Raw genomic sequence first — 12,523 nt, 5'->3', positions numbered from 1 at the left:
TATAACTTTCATAATTGTTTTGAATGAAAGAGTACATTCATGTTCTAAGAAAACTCGACTCTTCAGACACGTGAGCCAAATTGTGTTCTCATATCAGTGTGTCTTAAATTTTATTGCTTAATTTATATAAACAGCCTGTTTATATAAATTAATAGCCTGAATAGCCTGTTTTGAATGGTAGCCAACTTGTTCGGATGTGTGTTTTTCTTAACTGCTCAGAGGGAAGGGAGAACTGGGCACCAGTGAAAACAGGTCACGCCTACCTAAAGTCTTGCTGTGTGGCTCAGTGACGGGTGCCGTGGACGTGGCAGCCCCTGAGTCCCGGCTCCCATACACACAGTATTGCTGTTTCCTTAGCATCACTGCTGTAGGCCGGCGCTGTGGCTCACGCCTGTAATCCCAGCACTTTGGGAGGCCGAGACGGGCGGATAATGAGGTCAGGAGATCGAGACCATCCTGGCTAACCCGGTGAAACCCCGTCTCTACTAAAAAATACAAAAAACTAGCTGGGCGAGGTGGCGGGTGCCTGTAGTCCCAGCTACTCGGGAGGCTGAGGCAGGAGAATGGCGTGAACCTGGGAGGCGGAGCTTGCAGTGAGCTGAGATCCGGCCACTGCACTCCAGCCTGGGCAACAGAGCGAGACTCCGTCTCAAAAAAAAAAAAAAAAAAAAGAATCACTGCTGTAATCCTAGCTGGCGAACTTGGTGTTCTTATTCAATTTTAAAAGATTTTAATATATCATATGTGAGTGGCTTACCCCATCTACTTACTCAAATTCCAACTGACTTTCAAAATAAGAGCCGTGACATGTTACTTATTTAAAATTTTCCAATTAGATTTGTCAGGTAATGACCCTGCTTATCTTACCAAGTAGACATGTCAACTTGTGGGCTGCTAATCCACTTGGTAGATTACGTAGGTAAATAAATTAGCGTCCAACCTGAAATCAGCTCTTTCTTTATTGAGATTAAAATGTCTACATTTTTAATACTTTTCATATTTGAAGCAAGTGGATTTCATTTGTGAAATAAATCTTCTTTGCCTTATGAAAGACACTCTGAGTCATGACTGACTCCAAAGACTGAACATGCTACAAAGGACCAGAACTCTCAGAAGCTCACACATGACCGCCCTTCTCATGGGACCAGAGGCGGGGCCTGCCCGGTTAAATCACTCATAGGCACCCTGGGGTTAACGCTGCCATCATCTCTGCACAGAAGGCCACCTTGTGGCCTCTCGCCGCCATGCCAGGCTGACCGTGTACTGAGGGCGAATGCCTGAAGAGAGGCTCATTTGATGTCTGTTTTTGGAAATTGAGAATGTGAGGGCGGGCGCGGTGGCTCACGCCTGTAATCCCAACACTTTGGAAGGCCGAGGTGGGCGGATCACGAGGTCAAGAGATCGAGACCATCCTGGTCAACATGGTGAAACCCCGTCTCTACTAAAAAATATATATTAAAAAAAAAAATTAGCTGGGCGTGGTGGCACGCGCCTGTAGTCCCAGCTGCTCGGGAGGCTGAGGCAGGAGAGTCACTTGAACCCGGGAGGCAGAGGTTGCAGTGAGCAGAGAGCGCCACTGCACTCCAGCCTGGCGACAGAGTGAGACTTCATCAAAAAAAAAAAAAAGAAAGAAATTGAGAGTGAGATGTGATAGAACGAGTGGGGCCCACAGGCCACCCTGGCGCACGCCATGTTCCCCTGTGCCCTCTTTTTAGTGTGAACTCGTGATGATTCACCCTACCTTGAATCTTCTTCATAAAACAGGAGATTTCCTCTGGAAGAGATCCCGCTGGATGAAAAGGAGGCAGCTCAGTGGCTTCATAAACTGTACCAGGAGAAGGTAAGCAGGCTCTGCTCCCGCTCAGCGTCCTGGTCTCCTGAAGAGGCTGTGGAAGGGGCGCTGGCGAGCAGGCAGGTGATACGTGGGAGCTCCTTGGAGGACAGGAGTGACACCCAGGTCCCAAATACTCCTGATCCTTCTTTCATTTCTTCTTCTTCTGTTTTTTTTTTTTTTTTTTCCTGAGACAGGGTATCACTTTGTCACCCAGGCTGGAGTACAGTGGTGCGATCCTGGCTCACTGCTGCCTTGACCTCCTGGGCTCAAGCAATTCTCTTGCCTCAGCCTCCTGGGTAGCTGGAGCTACAGGTGCGAGCCACCATGTTCAGCGAATGATTCAAACAATTTCTTTTTGTAGAAATGAGGTCCCGCTATGTTTCCAGGTTGGTACCGAACTCCTGGGCTCAAGCAATCTTTCCGCCTCAGCCTCCCAAAGTACTGGGGTTACAGGCATGAGCCACCACACCTGGGCCCCTTTTCTTAATGTTTGAGAAATTAACAAACTACAGACAAGTATGAAGGGTAACATGATGCCTGTATAACTAGGGCTGGTGACATTTGGTCACATTTGTTTCATTTTTTTTTTCTTTTTTTTGAGACAGAGTCTCGCTCTGTCGCCTGTGCTGGAGTGCAGTGGCCGGATCTCAGCTCACTGCAAGCTCCGCCTCCCGGGTTCACGCCATTCTCCTGCCTCAGCCTCCTGAGTAGCTGGGACTACAGGCGCCCACCACCTCGCCCGGCTAGTTTTTTGTATTTTTTTTAGTAGAGACGGGGTTTCACCGTGTTAGCCAGGATGGTCTCGATCTCCTGACCTCGTGATCCGCCCGTCTCGGCCTCCCAAAGTGCTGGGATTACAGGCTTGAGCCACCGTGCCCGGCCTCATTTTCTTATATAAAAGAAATTACAGGTATGTAACAAACATAGATGGTCACTAGACTCCTTGTGTAATAGAAACAAATTAGGGATGTTAGAAGATTATTTTGAAAACCACACTCAGTCCTTATTTCTTTCCCCCACGGCTTGCTCAGCCCAACTTTCCCTTTGTTTTATACACACAAATGCGTGGGGCATTCGCTTTCCACTGTTGGCCCTGTGGGAGAGGAGATAACCAGGAAATCCTCCCAGGATGTAAAAAATACTGTAAATGCATTGATGGGCTCTCAAAGTAAGGGAAATCGGCCGGGTGCTATAGCTCATGCCTGTAATCACAGCACTTTGGGAGGCCGAGGCAGGCAGATCACCTGAGGTCAGGAGTTCAAGACCAGTCTGACCAACATGGTGAAACCCCGTCTCCACTAAAAACACCAAATTAGCCAGGCATGGTGGCACGTGCCTCTAATCCCAGTTACTTGAGAGGCTGAGGCAGGAGAATCGCTTGAACCTGGGAGGCGGAGGTTGCAGGAGCCAGGATCGCCCCATCGCACTCCAGCCTAGTCAACAGAGCGAGACTCCGTTTTAAAAAAAAAAAAAAAAAAACGAAAAAGAAAATAAGGGAAATCTCCTGGGACTGAAAAGGGATGTGGGGCTGAAACAGGGCCCTGGGCCTGGGGGCCAGCAGCGCCATGTCCGGCTAGTGCTTTCTGCCTGCCCCATCCCCTGAAGTCTCGAGCTGTGATGCCTACATGGAAACAGAAGATAAAGATTTCCCCTCGTTCAAGGCAGGACGTTAGAACCGAAAACCCCACATTATGCTGGGACGCTCTGAGAATCAGGCCCTCAGAAAGGTTAAACTGAAAAGGAAAATTACCTCCCAGCACAGAGAAGTGGCCTTGAAACTTGCCTTTCTCCTCTTGGGCTCAAGAAAGTCTGCCCTGAGAATTCATAATTACAGGCCTGCCCTCCAGCAGGCTTGAGGTTTGAATTTATACAAACAACATAGTTCAGGAAGCACACAGCCAGAATGTGTGTGCCAGGACACTCGGAGACATTCCAGAGGCAGGGAGCTGGGTGCTCAGGGGTGGCCAGGACACGATGACACCTGCCTCCGCACAGACACAGTATGTGGCTGCCAGGGGGCACCCCAACCCCAGTTTCCAGCAGGAAGCTGAGAACCATGAAGAGATCAACTAGTAAAAATAAAATCTCTTGAAGCCAGTGAGCTCAGCGTTAAACAGTCTCCAACCACCTTTAAAAGAGAGAGGGTCGGCCAGGTGCGGTGGCTCAAGCCTGTAATCCCAGCACTTTGGGAGGCCGAAGTGGGTGGATCACGAGGTCAGGAGTTCGAGACAAGCCTGGCCAACATGGTGAAACCCTGTCTCCACTAAAAATACAAAAATTAGCCGGGCGTGGTAGTGGGCACCTGTAATCCCAGCTACTCAGGAGGCTGAGGCAGGAGAATCACTTGAACCTGGGAGGCAGAGGTTGCAGGGAGCCGAGATCACACCACTACACTCCAGCATGGGCAACAGAGTGAGACTCCGTCTCAAAAAAAAAGAAAAAAGAGAGAGGGTCGATGGTCCCCTTCCCTACTTCCCAAGCATCCTAGAATCCCACAGGCTGCCCCGCCCATGGCAGTGGCTGCAGTGTCTGCTCTATCAGGCGTGGTGATTTCCACCAGGGCCAGAACCTTCTGCAGGTGGCCCTGGCCAGGCTCCTCTCTCCTCCCAGCTCTTCATTAGCCTCCTTCGCCAGGCCAGGAAACCGAGTTACGGGAGGTTAAGGAACTTTCTGTGGGCCGTGCAGCTGAGATTGCGGGATGCAGGGATTTGCGTCCAGGCTGCAGGACACACAGGCCACACTTGCCATCCCCACGGACTCTGCCTCATGCGAGGTGTGGGATGTGGTGGGTGGCCTGGGCTGTGCCGGGCAGGCAGCCCCTGCTATTCACAACGTTGCTTTCTTGACCGACTATGCTCCTGGGAGACTTCCTCAATCAAAGGGTTGATACACTTGCGAGCTCTTGATGCACGTTATCAGATTCTCCAAAAATGTAAAGCCAGCTTCGCCTCCCACCTGCAGCTTCTGATTTGTCCTCTTAATTGATGTGGCGCTTTTTTTAGATGGAGTCGTTTTTCGTTGCCAATAATTTTCTCCTGCACTGAAATAATAGCTTGTAAAGAAGCCTCACGCCTCCTTTTTCTCTGTTGGCTCTTCCAGGACGCGCTCCAGGAGATGTACAATCAGAAGGGGATGTTTCCAGGGGAGCAGTTCAAGCCTGCCCGGAGGCCGTGGACCCTCCTGAACTTCCTGTCCTGGGCCACCATTCTCCTGTCTCCCCTCTTCAGTTTCGTCTTGGGTGTCTTTGCCAGCGGATCACCTCTCCTCATCCTGACGTTCTTAGGGTTTGTGGGAGCAGGTAATGGACACTGTCGCTAACGGCTCACACTCTGGCGGGCCTCACAGTATTGGCCACGGGTCCGGGACCCGGTGACTCATCACAGTGGCCATGGGAGGCGGGGACCTGGCTGTTATGGACCCTGGACCCAGGATCCCCCACAGCCTGCAGGCTTCAGAGCCTGAATTCTTGCACCGAGCTGAGGGTCGCCTCAGAGAGCCGAACGGCCGCCACCCTGGCACCATCCCCACTGCAGCCCCACTGGCTGGTGCCCTTGAGGATGCTGACGAGAGGGTCCCCAGTCCCCCTGTCTGCTTTTGGGCTCTTAGGGGGTCAGGCTGGGACGGCCATTCAGGAGGTTTAAGCAGGACATCAGCATTCAGCTCCTCCCCGTTGACCCCCAGCGACTTCCCCACTGCGTGCCCACCCCGAGCACGATGCTGCACCCACCACAACCTGTCGGCTAGCCTGGGGCCGAACACACACCCAGCCTGTCTCCGGAGTGAACTCGGGAGCCCACCCGCTCCCTGTAATCGAGGGGTCTCTGTCCAGGGAGACGCAGTCCGTGTGCATCGCCCCGTGAGCCGACTCCCCAGGCCCGGCCCCGGGTCAGCTCCTCCCCTGCTCCTGCCTTTGCCCCCTGCCAGGGGCCTTGCGGGGAGGGATCCCCAGAGGCAGTGACTGCCATCAGCCTCTCCCATGGGACTACATGATGACTTGAGGTCACCCACAGAGGACAGGATGTGACATGGTTACATCTGAGGGTCCTGCTCGTCCGCTTCTGCCACCTGTTGGGTTTGCGAGGCTGAGCTGTTAGAATGCCCTGAAACCCTTCTACTCCCACCAGCCAAAGACCCAGAGGGGCAGGCAGGGTGAGGTCCACGTGTCCACCTGCCTCGGACCCAGCCGGTCAGAAGATGTGCCCGTCACCCCTGCCTGAGCAGGCCATGGCCTGAGGGCTCTCTCCCCGCAGGCCACACCTACTCTCTGACAGCAGACGCCACTGGGTGTGGGGCAGAGGGAGAGGGTCTGGGGCAGAGGAAGGAAGCCCCCGTAACATGTTTTACAGCAAAAAGGCAAAGTCATCTGACTCACCTCTTCTCTCTCTCTCCTGTCTCGAAAGCTTCCTTTGGAGTTCGCAGACTGATAGGAGTAACTGAGATAGAAAAAGGCTCCAGCTACGGAAACCAAGAGTTTAAGAAAAAGGAATAATTAATGGCTGTGACTGAACACATGTGGCCTGACGGTGGTATCCAGTTAACTCAATTAAAACCAGAGCAACACACAGAGTGGAGGAAAAGACAGTTAGAAACTATTTTTCTTATTAACTGGTGACTAATATTAACAAAACTTGAGCCAAGAGGAAAGAATTCAGAAGGCCTGCCAGATGGAGTCTTCAGCCTCCCGCAGCGCAGGGTCCCGCATCTCCGAGCGCGCCCGTGGGAGGTGGGTCCCGGCGGAGAGGCCTCCCGCGGACGCCTCTCTCCAGAACTCCGCTTCCAAGAGGGAGCCTTTGGCTGCTTTCTCTCCTTAAACTTAGATCAAATGTTTTGTTTTTTAATCAGTTATTTTGGGAACTTAACCTGGCCCTTCACCTCTTCTGCACCTCCCGCCCCCCCAGAAACTGTCTCATAATGAATTTCTGCTGTCCTCCTGGGAGCGGACGGCCGGGTCCGTCCCCCGGGGAGCTCGCCTGGCTCAGCACCTTGGCTCCCAGTGGGGGCCCCGTGGAGAGCGCCCGTAGCGATAAGCACACCGGCACGAACATCAGGTCGATTCCTCCAAGTCGGAGCCCTCACTCTGCCCTGTCCTGGGGCTGGCTGAGGGCGAACGCCCCACCTTACTTTCCAGAGCCCTGTCTGCCCTAGCTCCTATTTGACCCTGTGTGTAAATACGTACATCTGTTTTTAAAGTGGATGGACCCCTGAGAACTCAGTGAAATGCAGAGTTCTCCATGCACCTAAAGCTCCTCTGTCCCTCTCATGGCTGTCAGACCCTGGTCCCTCCACACTGGGTGCTGGGGAGGGAGGACCCTCGGGGCTGCCGCGCGCCCGCCCATCCCACAGATCAGGAGCCAAGGAGGGAGGACGGGGCGGCCTGTGGGACTCTAGGGTGCTTCAGAAGAAGCGAGGGCACCGTCAACCCTCTGTTTTTTAAAGGTAGTTGGAGACTGTTAACACTGAGCTCATTGGCTTCTAGAGATTTTATTTTTACTGGTTGATCTCTTGGTAGTTTTTAACTTACTGCTGGAAACTAGAGGTGGGGCCCCCACCCCCCAGCCTCACACTGTGTCCTTGGGGAGGACCTGCCCCCATCCTGGCTGGTGTCACTGTGGCCCGGCCACCCCTGAGCGCCCAGCTCCCTGCCTCCTGGACGTCTCTGAGAGTCCAGGCAGAGCCGAGGGCAGCGCTCGGCTGGACATGCTGGCTCCCTCAGCCTCGCAGCGAGCCCCTGGCCCACGCCAAGCGAGGGATGCTTCTCCCTACAGCATGTCCACTCCCCCAGCGCGGCCGGGTGGAGCCCCTGGAGCAGTGGCAGTGGTAGAAAGCTCAACTCGGTTTTGGTACCATCAGCCCACCTGCATTTGGCTTTCATCTTGCTTGTTCTAAGTCACACCCCCCTCATCTTTTTAGCAAGGGAAGAAAAAAAATGGGTGTTATCTCTGATATATTGTAACCAGCATTCTGAACAGAGGTAGGTTGAGTTTTCTAGGGGAAAACAAATGGAGAAAAGAGGCATGAAGAAAAGTAAACCGAGAACATAATTAGGCATCAGGCCTAAGTGTCCTGGGGAGATTGGATGGGGATGGCAGCGTTCTGCATGACAGAGGCACTGCCGGGCCCCGGGTCTGTGGGGGCTGTGCTCTCGGGGCGTGTGTGGGATGCCAGCTGCGCACACCTGCTCAGAGCACGGCTCCTCACGGGGGTGAAGGGGCAGACCAACGAAACCAGACGAGACCAAGGAAACCAGACGAGACACGCTTGCAGACACTGTTGTTTTGGAAATGTGCTTCCCTCCATCTGAAATCTCATCCATCCACCTGCCCACTCGGGCAGCTGTGCTGTGAGCAGGGCGTGCACTCCCCTGGCTGAGCACCCCGGAGATTCTCCTGCACCTTCCTCACGCTGCACACTGCTCATCCGTCTCCGTGTGTGTTTAGATCCACGCCATTCACTGACTCACTAACACCCGCAGAATCTTAAAGGAGGAAAGCTGAAGGGCACGACCATGCACATATGTGACCTGGAAAATGCAAATTTAGATCTTTTATGATTTAATTAATAGTTATTGTTTCCCATAGAAGTTCCCTCCCTTTGAAAGTAATATATAATGTATAAATTCTGCACTGAGTCGTGGCGGAGCGGGGCAGCCCCTCGGTTAGAGTGGAGATGGAGGCCCAGGCCCAGGGGTCACACCTCATCTGGTTTCCTTCCCATCTCACAGCTTAGCTTGTGCTTCTCAACACCAAGCCTTTAAGAGCAATAAAAACTACACCATGAATGTTTGGGGTTTTTTTTTTTTTTTTTTTTTTTTTTGGAGGAGGGTGGATTTTGCTTTTCATCCACTTCAGAAGGAAAAGGGGAGGAGAGCTCCTTTACATTTTTAAATTAAATTCATAAATCCCAGAGTAGTATTTTTTTTTTCTTTTTCCTTTACACTCTACTTCTGAGCTGAATTCAGTTAATGTTATGTCCAAATTCAGGCTGAATGTTCAGGCTGAAGCAACTCTGTAGCCCACAGTCCGTGCTGGCCGCTGTCGGGGTGAGGCAGCTGCTGGGCCTGGCGTCGCTGATGCCCTCCACACCTGGTCCTCGAGCCAGGCTGAGGACAGGAAGGGCGTTGCTGGCCTGTAGCTCCTGTTGCCCACCCGGAGCCAGGCTCCCCACTGGAGGCTCCCAGCCGAGAGGACCCAGGCCCACCCATGGGCGTCTGGCAGGCCAAGCTCCCAGCCCGGGCCGTGGTCTCCTGGGGATGCCGCTGGCCTGACTCTCAGCTTAGGCCCAGGTGTCAGGGGGTGTCCTGCCCGTCTTCCCAAGGATGCCATTGCTGTCTTCATCATCTTCCCCCGTGTGAGACACTGGTTGTCCGGTACTCAGTGACAGCGTGCCAGACGCACACTCTATGTGAGGTGCTTTCAGGTCCCTGTCCTCAGGAAGCGCAGAGTCCGGTGGAAGAGATGAGTGCTGAATAAATCACTAAATACACAAAACAACAATGTAAGCAGCACTTATTTAAAAAAAAAAAAAAAAAAAAAAAACAGGTCCTGTCGATCAATTTTGAGTCTCTCTGCCTCGTCTGTCCCCTGACTCCCTTTCGTGCACCACGGCATGAGAATCTTCCCTCACGCTGTTAAGGTATTGCTGAGCATTGACACTGACCTCAAGGAAAAGCAGTGGTTGGACCCAGCCGTGTGTGGCACTCACGTGCGATTCAGTAGCCGTTGCCGGGCTGTCCACGCCTGTTGTGACTACCGATTGGGGTCAGATTTGGGGTGAAGAATAAGTAACTTTCTGCATGCTTTGTCTCTCTCTGAGACACTTCTACAACAAGCTGAGTATAATCTCTCCAGCCCTGGAGATTTTCACCTGACTTGTTAACCCCACGCGTAGACCCCCGCTGCAGGCCTCTGGCCTGAGGCTCACTGCATGTAGCCCCTGGCATACAACACTAGTGCCCCACAGCGCGATGTGCTTCTAGCCCTTCTGCACTGCACCTAGGCTCAGGGTTCCAACGGCCAGCCCGAAACGCCTGCCTGCCTTCTTTCTGGAAACAGCACGTCCCGGCCGTGTGCCTGCCCCTTTCTCTACTGAACTAGTCCCCAAACCAAAGGCAAGCCCTCTCGGGCCTGGGGGGATGGGGCCGGCCACACCCCTGACTCCGTCCTGGCTCTGCCCCATACCCCTGCCGTGGGGCCGACCCGGGGGATGCAGACATCCAGCTCCGTATTCCTGCCTTTCGGGGCCAGGATGCAAAAACAGTTTTTGCGTAAAAGATGTCACACTGATCTGCTCGAGTGGGGTGGACACATGAGTTAAGTTTTATCATGAACACTCGCTGCTTGTTAATTCAGGGATAACGGTGGCATTCTTACAAAGTGCTCGGGAAATAGAATGACAGGAACGCTTTCAGGGAGCCCAGGAAGTTACCAGAGACACTGGTGTCAGTCGGCCTAGGCAACAGCAGCGTACGCTTTTCAAACATCATTGAGTTGTCTTAGAATCTGAAGCTGTGTAATGACAATGTCACCTGGAGTTCTTTTCCATTTCTTAACTTTTTGTTGCACAAGTATTTGGACAGAAGTCGAACTGTGAATGAGATACTGAAATGCACTAAATTGTATTAAATTAAACTGGAGTTACTTGATACAATGAAGAAATGCATCTGATCTACTTGTATTTATTGTCTCAGAATTGTACGTTGTGACAATCAAATGTTACTTGCCTAAATGCCAGGAAATTCAACTGGCTTCTTAATCACCAAGATCGCCAGCAAGTACTGTAACTGTAAATGAAAATCTCTCTGGAAAACTCACACAAACCATTGACCTGAGTGCACATGACAGCCACTGGCTTCTTTTTCTATAATTGAAAATCTGCCATCGCTGACTGTTGGCCAGTTTCAAAGGGACCCATTGTATACAGGGTGCAAATGTATTATATGGATGTTTCCTTTTGTACGCTTCATTTTTACAAGTTTTGCTACTCACAAGCTTTATGTAGTGGAGGATAGAGGTATTTTTGGTCTTTAGAAGCTTGTTGGGGTGAGGGCTGCTAACTTACTCTTCGAAGGCCTGTGTCCCGAAGGCCTGGCTGCGTTTGCCGTGCTGTGCGAGGACCTGTGTACACAGGCAGGTGTGCGCCTGCCCAAGCGCGAGTAGCTCTTGTGTACTGGTGAAATGCTGCAGGCATCTGTTTATTAAATTTGCTGCTGTGAAAGAGAGGGATAAAAAACCACAATATAAGAGAAAGCGACTCCGTGCCTCCTTCTGTTTCTTTGTTTCCAGTCTGCATAGATGTCTCCAAGGGGAAACCAGGGCCACCAGGCACTCCTGTCCCATGGGGCCACCCACCTGCACAGCCCACTCCCACGGGCTCTGTTTCCTTGGAGGCCATCCTGCCGATGGCACTTTTCAAGGCCCTCCATTCCCTACGAGTTGCTTTCTGGAAGGGAAAATTGAAAAGGAGAGAGGTCACCTAGCAAAAACACAGGGGAAAATCAGGCAGTCCACATGCGAAATGATCCGATGATGTCCAAAAAAGGGTTTTAAAAGCCATCAAGGACAAAAGGTTTTCCTAAGTGGCATATACACATCCAAAACAACCTTTTTTTTTTTTTTTTTGTAAAAACAGACTCGTCTGTGGAGAAAACCAAGGAACCTCTTTCTCTTCTTTATTAAAAAGCAAAACAAAAACTCTCGTTAGGACCAAAAGATATTCCAGGTTCTCGTTTCGTGTCTTCTAAAAATAAGCTAAGCTGAAGAGTCTGGGTGTCCACGTGCTCCTGGGAATGGCCCTGGCAACCTTGGTGACATGCTGTCTTCTCCGGGGCTGCCTCCTTCCCCGATGGCGTCGGTGAGGGTGACCGGTCCGTGCTGGTGCTTAGCCCAGTTCCTGAGAAGCTGGGAAGGCCTGGCTCAAAGTCCCGCGTCCAGATGCCATTTATTTTTTAAAAATATATCCTGAATTCAGAGCACACAGAATTTGGCATGACGTTCTGTTGTTTTCTTGGGAGATGAAAGCGAAGTGCCTGGTGCCACTTGGTATGGGGATGTCGTGGGCAGGTCAGGCCTGGCCCTCTAACAAGAGGGACTGACTTGCCTGAACCCCACTTCGCCTATTTGAACACAAGTGCTCAGGGGCATTGGGGGGCAGCCATGCAGACCCCTGCGGACTTCATCACCCTGAGCATCACAGGCATCCGGCTCACCCAGGAGAGGGGCCAAGGTTAACCGTGAGGCCCGTTGCCTGCCTTTGTTGGCCCAGATCCCACCTCCGCTTCACCCAGAAGCTCAGTACGTAGGAGTCAGACCCTGCCACCTGACATTCTGGGACATGTGAGTGTGTATAGATGCACATGCACACACTGTGTGTGTGGGGACATTCATAGCCATACACATGCACACGTGTGCACGTCCCAGCACACACACGGGCACACCTGAAGAGTAAGGGGAAGCATTAGGAAGTGGGCTTGGGGAACCCTCCTCTTCATGTCTCTTCTTGTTTGTTTGTTTGTTTTTGAGATGGAGTTTCACTCTGTCACCCAGGCTGTGGAGTGCAATGGTGCGATCTTGGCTCACCACAACCTCCGCCTCCCAGGTTCAAGCGATTCTGCTGCCTCAGCCTCCCAAGTAGCTGGGATTACAGGCGCCCACCACCACCAGGCCCGGCTAATTATGTATTTTTAGTAGAGAC

The 12,523-nt window shown here is 52.1% G+C and overlaps 1 protein-coding gene across 8 annotated transcripts in view; it reads left to right on the top strand.

Moving 5' to 3' along the window:
- Nucleotides 1–11,084, top strand: part of AGPAT3 (1-acylglycerol-3-phosphate O-acyltransferase 3) — a 122,348-nt gene extending 111,264 nt beyond the window's left edge. For all 8 annotated transcript variants that reach the window (XM_045389363.3, XM_074033934.1, XM_015446802.4 and 5 more), the window contains 3 exons: nucleotides 1,765–1,840; nucleotides 4,934–5,132; nucleotides 6,235–11,084. In XM_045389363.3, coding sequence (XP_045245298.1) covers nucleotides 1,765–1,840; nucleotides 4,934–5,132; nucleotides 6,235–6,323 — 364 coding nt within the window. In that variant the 3' untranslated portion in view covers nucleotides 6,324–11,084. The remainder of the gene's footprint in view (nucleotides 1–1,764; nucleotides 1,841–4,933; nucleotides 5,133–6,234) is intronic.
- The last annotated feature ends 1,439 nt before the right edge of the window (nucleotides 11,085–12,523 follow it).

This window comes from Macaca fascicularis, chromosome 3 (genome assembly GCF_037993035.2).
Source record: "Macaca fascicularis isolate 582-1 chromosome 3, T2T-MFA8v1.1".
NCBI lineage: Eukaryota > Metazoa > Chordata > Mammalia > Primates > Cercopithecidae > Macaca > Macaca fascicularis.
Note: the sequence above shows the minus strand (reverse complement) of the source record. Positions and strands in the feature narration are given on the sequence as shown.